This window comes from Gymnoscopelus microlampas (genome assembly GCF_963454915.1).
Source record: "Gymnoscopelus microlampas genome assembly, chromosome: 16".
Lineage (NCBI taxonomy): Eukaryota > Metazoa > Chordata > Actinopteri > Myctophiformes > Myctophidae > Gymnoscopelus > Gymnoscopelus microlampas.
The window spans coordinates 45,822,186-45,832,185 of NC_139953.1; the positions used below are offsets into that span (position 1 = coordinate 45,822,186).

The window sequence follows — 10,000 nt, forward strand, 5'->3', positions numbered from 1 at the left end:
AGTGTGTACGGTTGTCCTCTGGCCAAGAAGCGTAAGGCTCAGGAGAAGCAGCCGCAGGAGCCCATCGCCAAGAGGAGAGCCTTCCTCGCCTCCTCCGCCGAGGAAGAGGAGGGGCGTTACGGCGCGGACGAGAGGAAGGAGGAAGAGGATGAGCCCGTGGAGGAAGGAGACGGATACTCGGACGATGAGGAGGACGAGGACGTAGACATTGGGCGAGCGGAGGAGGAGGAGGAGGAGGGGGGCTTTGGGCAGAGAGGGATGAGGGGAGGAGCGGAAGACGAACAAGACGGAGACGACGAAGAGGAGGAAGGGGATGACGACGAGGATGACGAAGATGACGAAGATACAGTGCCTGGTGAGTAACTGGTGTTACGGGCTGGGTCCATCTGCAGTCAAAGTAACTAAGTAGATTTACTTTAGTATATAGGATAGGGCTTTCACGACTACAGATTTTTACTGGTCGACTAATTTGACCCAGTGGTAGTCAACTAGTCAACTAGTCGATGTTTCAGACCACCATATCTAGTCTCTAGTTATCTTGTGTCTATATTGATATATTGCCCTAGACATATTATCAGCCCTAGTTTATAGTAACTTTAAGGTTTTTCCACATCTTTTCTTAAGCAAATAATTCATATAATTCACAAAGAGCGTATTGAAGGTCTGCTTTTCAGGGATGATGCAATCACTCATATCTTGTATTAAAACATGTAAGAAGGTGTTTGTTTCCGTACAGGGAGTCGTTTCAAAGCCATCGGCGGCCAGTCCAAACTCACTCCCATCCAGAAAGACAACAACAACAACCACAGCATCGTTGGCGTTGCCGGGGGCAACTGCATCAGCATAAACCCCGCCCCTGGAGGGGTTGCCAACGGCAACGACCAGAGGTGGGTAGAGTTAGCCTCGCGTGGCCAGACTATATCACTGCGTGGATATGAGTCTGGTCCTTCTATGAGGACGTTTTTTTTTCCCAAGGGGCGGAATCAAAAGAATGGCCACAATTGTTTAGACCGTTGGTTCTCAAAGTGGGGTCCAGGGACCCCCAGGGGTCCTTGAGGGAGTTTCAGGGGGTCCCCAGCTAAATGATAGATTAGGCACCAAATGGACCCTTATGGGTCTGTAACTCTGAGAGTGTACAAATGGAACCAAATGGACCCGTTAGGGTCCATTTGGTTCCATTTGTACACTCTCAGAGTTAAATTGACATTGATTTTACAACATAAATTGGGGTCCCAGAGATAGAAATGCCATTAAATGGGGGTCCGTAGCCTAATGCAAGTCAAACTGGGGGTCCTTGAAATTAAAATTGTTGAGAATCACTGCTATAGGGCCATAAAAAAATCTTCTCTTAAGGGGGTCCCTGGCTTATCTTTTCAAATGGGGGTCCGCGGGCTAATAAGTGTCAATTTGGGGGTCCTTGACATGAAAAAGTTTGAGAACCACTGGTTTAGACCGACCGATTCACAACGGAGACCCAAATCGGCGAGGGCAATATTTTTTTGTTGCACTGGCAGATTTGTCTGGTCCCAGGCTAGGGTAGAGTAGCCAAGAACTATAGTCAAATAAAAGTATTGTTACTTTGGAATCATAGAAAGAAAATAAAAACAGTCACCCAAATAATTACGTGAGTAAGAGTAAGAACATAATAATGAATAGACCACTCAATCACTAAGGTATTGTCAAAAAAAAGACAAAAAAAAGGCCGACGTTTCACTGAGTAATGTCTTTTTGAAAATGTGTAAGCATAAAAGTATCATAATAAGTAGCTCATTTACATGTGTAATGTAAAGGAGTAGAAGTAACTTTTTTTTTGTCATCACAGATATACTTTTCATTAAAAGTGAGAAGTATGTTGCATTGAAACAACAACTACAAGGGGCACGGTGGCACAGTCGGTAGCGCTGTCGCCTCACAGCTAGAAGGTCCTGGGTTCGATTCCCGCCAGGGACCTGTGGGCGCTGGGGGCGTGTCTTCTCCTCCGCGTCATCAGCGCCCATACCCTAGGTGGGGTTGGCGAAAGGGCCTTTCTGTCTGGAGTTTGCATGTTCTCCCCGTGTCTCCCTATGTTCGGCCCTGGCCTCCCTAGGCTGGTGGGGGGAGTGTAGTGCCCAGGATCACTTAGCAAAATTGGCACCGGGTGAAAAAAGGGTTAGAAAAATCGAGGGATAATTATTTTTTAGAAAAAAACAACTACAATTTATTCAAAACGTTGACTGAAGTACACATAACTAATGTACCGCCCCCCCCTGTGGCCGGATGACAGGGAGGAGTACGAGAACTACGACGAGCTGGTGGCCAAGTCTCTGCTGAACCTGGGCAAGATCGCCGAGGCCATGACGGAGTCGGACGCCAACAGCAACTCCTCCAACAGCGCCGCCGAGGACGACGAAGAGGAGGAGGAGGAAGAAGAGGAAGAAGAAGAGGAAGACGAGGATGAGGAGGAGAATGACGAGGACGAGGACGAGGAGGAGGAGGAGGAGGAGGACGTGGCGAGGAAGGGCGGTGGCTCGCTGAGCGTGGACCTGGACAGCGACGTGGTGCGGGAGACGGTGGACTCGCTGAAGCTCCTGGCCCAGGGCCACGGAGCCGCCATGCTACCCGAGGACGAGGAGGACCTCGACCCCGCCTCCTGCTGCTACCCTGAAGGCACCGGGGTGGCGACGGGTAAGAAGGGGCCCGGGGCCGGTTCCACGGTTATATAGGCTCTATGCACAGCAGCCATATTGGAAAGAAATTGGGCCTCTTCTTACTTCCTTCATTACTAATGAAGGCTCTGTTCCATTTTGGTCAGGGTGCTGATATCGTGCATGTTGGCTCACTAGAAACACTCCATTTTGGTTCCTAAATGGCCCCTTATGGTGGGTGTGTAAATCTGAGATTGTACAAATGGAACCAAATGGACCCTTACGGGTCCATTTGTACACTCTCAGAGTTATGGGGGTCATTGAAAGTAAGACAACCACTATGCTACAGTGAATGGAACAGAGCCTTATTAGTAGGGGTGTGCCGATATATCGTCCCGCGATATATCGCGATACGTTTCCGTGACGATATGTATCGTTTTGGGGGAAAAAAATATCGTTTCGAAAAAAAAAATATATTTTTCTTTTATTTATTTTTCTTCTTCTTTTTGCAATCATAATAATCAGGCTTGCAAACAGCCCCGAGGTAAAAAGGGTGACAACATGTTGTTGTTTTATTTGGGTCAGGTGTCACACTATTGCCCTATTTGGATTCAAAACGGCTATTGTAGCTGAAAAGCTACAAGTTTGCATGTCTGAATAATGCAAAAACAGAATTATTTGTTTGCATTTGCTTTTTTCTCCCCCATATATTTTCATGATAAAAAAAGTGTGTATCGTATCGATATCGTATCGAAGTTGTGAGCCCAATATCGTATCGTATCGTTTCGTGAAATTAGTGTATCGGCACACCCCTAATTATTAGTATCATTGGTAACACCTGTGAAGGAAGTAAGGATTTAGTAAGGACAATTCATTCCCAATATGGCTGCTGTGCATAGAGCTGTGCTATTACACCGATCGCCTGACCGCTATTATTTGAGATACTCGTTAAAAATGTATTATTGTGTGAAATATGTTAATACGTGTTGAAATATGTAAAAAAGAATCGTTAAAAATAAGAATCGTTACAAATTGCATAATTGTATAATTTGCATAATTTAAATTGTTCGATTTTTTATAATAATCGTAAAAATGTTTATAATTGTGTGAAATATGTTAATACGTGTTAAAATATGTTAATATATTTTCTTCTTTTTTCTCTTAAAAAAAGAGTGGAAATAAGAGATCTTCTAGCTTTTGTAGATCTGCTATTTCCGCTATCTTATTTATTTATTTAGCCTATTTTGATCATTGATTATTGTCATTGTCAGTCAATTCTGTGTAAATGTAAGTAATTTGTCATATCGTGCCCAGTGGAACTTCTGTTTATAAAGCCTAAAAAGCAAAATAAGAAACTTAATTGTTATTTATCAATGTTTGATGCCAAAAAAAATACAATTGAAATCCTTAATTGCTATTATTTCTCACGTCAATTACTCATCATCTAAAACAGGGGTCTTCAACGTTTTCAGGCCAAGGACCCCTTGGCTGAGAGTGAGATAAAGCAGGGACCCCCATTATATATTGTCTAGAATATTATTTTTTTCCATAGATTTCATAGGCAGCTTCATAGACGTGTTTCACAGCAGTATCATGTTGGATTCATGTTAACGTGTGTTTCCAGACATGTAACCATGCACTTAAACAATACGTAGTATACCTGACCTTTCACTCTGTACTTAGCCTGCTCTTTTTTCCCCCCTATACTAAACCACTTTGCCGAAAATAGCAGATCTACAAGCGCACAATGCCTCGCCGCACGAGGCGTTGTGTGCTTGTATATCTGCTATTTTTGGCTAAAGTTCCCCTCAGAATAGGGATGCTTGGTTGAAGTGGTAAATGTAAAAATCACACAAAGATTTGGCGGATCCCCTGTAGTAACTATGAGGACCCCCTAGGGGTCCCGGACCCCCTGTTGAAGACCTCTGATCTAAGACGTCATGATGGTGACTCATACCCTGCATGGCGACACAGGTAGCCGCGGCGGCGTCCTGGCCAACGGACGTGGCGAGGCGGAGGAGGAGAGCGAGGAGGAGGAGGTGTGTCTCAGCAGTCTGGAGTGTCTGAGGAACCAGTGTTTCGACCTGGCGCGCAAACTCCAGCAGAGCCCGCCCCCTGCCGGCGCCGGGGGGAGGGGCGGCGCCGCTGAGCGTGCTCAGATGGCTCATCCTGCCCTACACCACCACCACCACCACCATCAACACCACCACCATCAGCACCACCAACAACAACACCACCTCCAGCCCCCCAGTGAACAGCACCACCACCTGTCCAGGTACAGTACCACACCTTTAACCTCACGCCTGATTTCACTGGTGGAAAAAAGTACGCACATTTTTTATACTTAAGTGAAAGTATCAATGCTGCAGTGTAGAAATACTCTGTTACTACGTCTTTCGTCATGTCTACCAACCAACATATTCTCACTCTCAAGTGGTGACTATACAGTGAGGCTATAAGCATGGCTCCATGTGGTACTATATATATAAATGACTATACAGTGAGGCTATAAGCATGGTTCTATGTGGTACTATATATATATGACTATACAGTGAGGCTATAAGCATGGTTCTATAGTGACTATACAGTGAGGCTATAAGCATGGTTCTATAGTGACTATACAGTGAGGCTATAAGCATGGTTCCATGTGTCAGGTTTGAAGGCTGCCAGGAGGTCCAACATCCAGAGGAACCCAGGAGCTACTCAGAGATGGTTCATCTGATCAACCTGGACCAGCAGCAGCTCAGCCCTGCATCCCAGCCCGGGTACCCTGCCTCCTGCAGCCAGGACCCAGCAGACCAAGGTTACTACAGTTCAGCTTTTTTTAGATTCATTTGACTTTCAGTCAGTTCAGATGTTCAAGTTTTTTGTTTTGTTTTCAGGCTTAGTTTGGTTTAGTTTACTTTAGTTTTAGTGTTAGTTTTTTTTGGTATTTATTTTGTCTATGAGCCTGCAGAATGCTTTGTTTGTTTTCCCTTTTTTTTTTGACAAAGGAAAAAAAATGTTATTCATATCAACCACAAATATCAGGCTTATGTATAGCATATACAAGACTCTCTATGATTTGACTTAGTTTGACTTGGTTTTATAAAGTTTCTGTACAATTTAGGTTAGTTATCCTTTTCATCTTTTTTTTTCTTTTCTTTCTTTCTTTTTTTCTTTTGTAAAGCGTAATTTGAGATCGGCTATTTTCAAATGGCCGAAATATATATAGGGTTGAAGTGGTTTTGTAATAATTATCAAAATCTACAAAGTAACTAGTAACTAAAGTTTTCAAATAATTGTAGTGGAGTAAAAGTACAATATTTGCCTCTGAGATGCAGTGGAGTAGAAGTAAAAGTACGTAAAATCCAGTAAAATAAAAAATACCTCAAAATTGTTCTTAAGTACAGTACTTGAGTAAACGCACTTAGTTACTTTTCTCCACCGACCGTGATACCCCCCTGTATACGCAGATGAAGACACGACCTCGGTGACCTCCGAGAGGTCGGACGAGGCCTTCGACATGACCAAGGGAAACCTGTCCCTGCTGGAGAAGGCCATCGCCCTGGAGTCCGAGAGGGCAAAGGTCATGAGGGACCGGATGGCGCTGGAGCACATGTCGGCGGCGGGGGGAGGGGGAGGAGGAGGGGGAGGGCGCAGGGACCTACCCCACCACCCCCATCATCACCACCACCACCACCACCACCCCAACCCCCACCTGCACCGCGGAGAGCTCAGCCCCCGCCAGAGCTGTGGAGCCGAGGAACGCAAGTCCAGAGCCCACCACGACGGATCTAAGAGAGCCTACTATCCTAAAGGTATTATTATTTTCATTATTATTATTAGTAGTAGTAGTACTAATGTTAGTAATAATAATAATGCAACTTTATTTATATAGCACCTTTCATGACATGAATGCAGCTCAAAGTGGTTTACAGAGCAAAAGATTAATAAAGCAGAAGTGCTTTACAGAAAAAGCAATAATAATTTAACAATAAAGCACAAATGTAAAAGAGCAAAACCAAAAACAGCATTAAAATAATGTATACATAATGGCATTAAAATAATAGCTAAAATAATGGCATTCAAATAATGGCAAAAAAAAGAAAAAAAAAGCTGTGAATCAAGTAAAACAGTGAAGACTTGAATAACAACCCAGAGATTTAGAAAAATAAGTACTGAAAATTGGAAATACCTTAACATTGTACTTAAGTGCAGTACTTGAGTACATGTACTTACTTTACACCACTGTATATAATGATAAACAGATCCGAGGTACGAGAACATTTTATCGGAGCCGGCCCAACCCTCATTATGTTAGATGTGATGACTCTGTCCATGGTGCTGAAGAGTAAGTGACTCTGTCCACCATGCTTGCTAGAAGAAGTGACTCTGTCCATGGTGCTGAAGAGTAAGTGACTCTGTCCACTGTGCATGTTAGAAGAAGTGACTCTGTCCATGGTGCTGAAGAGTAAGTGACTCTGTCCACTGTGCATGTTAGAAGAAGTGACTCTGTCCATGGTGCTGAAGAGTAAGTGACTCTGTCCACTGTGCATGTTAGAAGAAGTGACTCTGTCCATGGTGCTGAAGAGTAAGTGACTCTGTCCACTGTGCATGTTAGAAGAAGTGACTCTGTCCATGGTGCTGAACTGAGCAGCAGCCTCTTTGACTGGTGCTGAAGTGACAGCTCCACAGCAGATGTTTTTTGTTTGTTTCGTTTTTATGCAGATAAGACACCGGCCGGTTCTACAAATGCCTTCTAAACCAGTAGTTCTCAAACTTTTTTTGTGCCCAGGACCCCCATATTGATATGTATTTGGCCGCGGACCCCTCCATCTGAAAATGTTTTGTGCCAGGGACCATCAGAAGAGAAGATTTGTGTTAAAACACAATTATTCAAACACTTTCAAGATTAACCCATTAAGACCTGGCTGGAACGCATCTATGTCACTTTAGATTTCTTTGGCTATTCAAAAATAGCAGATATACAAGCGCATAGCGCGGCACCGAGTGCCGCGCTATGCGCTTGTAGATCTGCTATTTTTGAAAAAGTATTTTTTTTCTTTCTTTTTTTTAGGATTTAGAAAACATTTTTAATAATTGCCTCAGGTCTTAATGGGTTAAAAAATAAAATAAAAATACGAGCTGTGAGCTTGTACATCTGCTATTTTTGAACAGCCAACGCTAAAATCTAAAATGACACTGACATCGATACTTTTATGTGATAAAAGCTCTGTGGATGTATTATTGTCTTCTTCTGGTACTGTCCCCATCCAGACTCGTCCTCCAGCCGGATGGACAAGAAGGAGAGTAAGTGTCCCACCCCGGGGTGTGACGGCACGGGTCATGTGACCGGTCTGTACCCGCACCACCGCAGTCTGTCTGGATGTCCCCACAAGGACCGAGTCCCCCCTGAGAGTAAGTACATTATCTATCTATCTATCTGTCTATCTATCTATCTATCTATCTATCTATCTATCTATCTATCTATCTATCTATCTATCTATCTATCTATCTATCTATCTATCTATCTATCTATCTACCTACCTACCTACCTACCTACCTACCTACCTACCTACCTACCTGTGGTGGAAGAAGTACTCAGATATTTTACTTAAGTAAAAGTAGCAATATCATTATATTGAAATACTCTGTTACAAGTAAAAGGCCTGTGTTCAAAATGTTACTTGAGTAAAAGTACAAAAGTATTGGCATCAAAATATACTTAAAGTACCGAAAGTAAAAGTGCTAAAATGTTTGAAAATAGCAAATCTACAAGCTCACAACGCGTCGGGTTGTGAGCTTGTAGATTGTCTATTTTCAAATAGTCTATGTATAAAATAGGGCTAAAGTGGTTAATGTATGTTTTATAATGTAATCATTTATATCTGCAAAGTAACTAGTAACTAAAGTTTTGTAGTGGAGTAAAAGTACAATATTTGCCTCCGAGATGTAGTGGAGTAGAAGTAAAAGTATTGAAAATTGGAAATACTCCAGTAAAGTAAAAAATACCCCAAAATTCTATAGTTCTTGTTAATGTATTTAGTTGCTTTACACCACTGCTATCTATCTATCTATCTATCTATCTATCTATCTATCTATCTATCTATCTATCTATCTATCTATCTATCTATCTATCTATCTATCTATCTATCTATCTATCTGGTACACTCAGTGACTCGTGGGTGATCATGGTAAATGTTTTATGCATCTTCAGTTTTATCCTCATTTTCATTTTATTTTCTTTGTTTGTGTCGTGTGTCCTTCATCAGTGTGGCCGACCCATGACCTTTGGTCTGTGTTGTGATGTGAACGTCCCAGCATGAAGCTACTCTCTGTGTCCCACCTGAGACTGCATGTAAACACACACACACACACACACACACGCGCACGCGCACACACACACGCACACGCACACGCACGCGCACGCGCACGCGCGCGCGCGCACACACACACACACACACACACACACACACACACACACACACACACACACACACACACATCGTTCTTCATCTTGATAGTTTGTACATTCAGTCGTCTGCATGTTGACAGACCGACATATTCTCACTCTCAAGTTGTACTGTATAGTGACGGCTAGAGACAATATCTGACCAAACGGCAGAACGTTATGACGTGACCGGGGGGTTCCCCTTCACGTCCTGATAATCCCGCCCCACACTGGAATATGGAAGTGCCGTTGTCAAACCCAATAACGTAGAGAGGGCGACTGCACCGCTTAAAAAAAGCATTACAATGACGGAGGCGTGCCGTCTGCAGTTCTGTACTAGCGATGAATCGTTATTTTCCCCGTCGGCATGTAACATCACAAGTACCCTCTTTAAATGGGAAACAAATATCTTCCACAAGGATGAAGGATTGACAAAGTTTTGACACAGTTTTACGCTAGATGGTGCTCTTTTTTAACCTATGAGCCACCATTTGACTCCCAGTGAAGCAGTGAAGCAGTGAAGCAGGAAACCGCGTGATCGCAAAAAGACACATTCACTCCCAATCTAATGGATTTGGAGAAATGCTTTTTACTCTGCTTTCTGTTGCTCTTTGGCAAAAACAATCAACATTCAACTGCGAATAACTATGGAACGGATTATCGCGATGGCACGGGCCCAAAGCCTCCTGAGGTGTTTGCTTGTACACCTCTTTATACCCAGAGATACTCTCCCTAAATGGTGATAAATATGAACAGGCTATACTAAGTGATAGTACAATGTATATATAATAACGCTGGCTGGTTAAGTTAATGGTATCAGGACAGATTATATGCTGACACAGAGAGTAGAAGTAGCGGTCGCAGTCCGTCGGGGAAGTCAGCTGTTAGATTGACAGCAGCGGTCAAATCTAAATGAGCACTTGTGGTGTGAGAGAATCATTTT

At 43.2% G+C, this 10,000-nt stretch overlaps 1 protein-coding gene across 1 annotated transcript in view; it reads left to right on the forward strand.

Moving 5' to 3' along the window:
* LOC311063028 (myelin transcription factor 1-like protein) overlaps nucleotides 1-10,000 on the forward strand; it is a gene marked incomplete at both ends in the record, with an annotated part of 43,292 nt that overhangs the window by 13,701 nt on the left and 19,591 nt on the right. Inside the window, 8 exons of the mRNA XM_084082244.1 lie at nucleotides 3-355; nucleotides 737-887; nucleotides 2,264-2,664; nucleotides 4,599-4,786; nucleotides 4,841-4,899; nucleotides 5,279-5,427; nucleotides 6,080-6,424; nucleotides 7,884-8,024. Coding sequence (XP_083938370.1) covers nucleotides 3-355; nucleotides 737-887; nucleotides 2,264-2,664; nucleotides 4,599-4,786; nucleotides 4,841-4,899; nucleotides 5,279-5,427; nucleotides 6,080-6,424; nucleotides 7,884-8,024 — 1,787 coding nt within the window. The remainder of the gene's footprint in view (nucleotides 1-2; nucleotides 356-736; nucleotides 888-2,263; nucleotides 2,665-4,598; nucleotides 4,787-4,840; nucleotides 4,900-5,278; nucleotides 5,428-6,079; nucleotides 6,425-7,883; nucleotides 8,025-10,000) is intronic.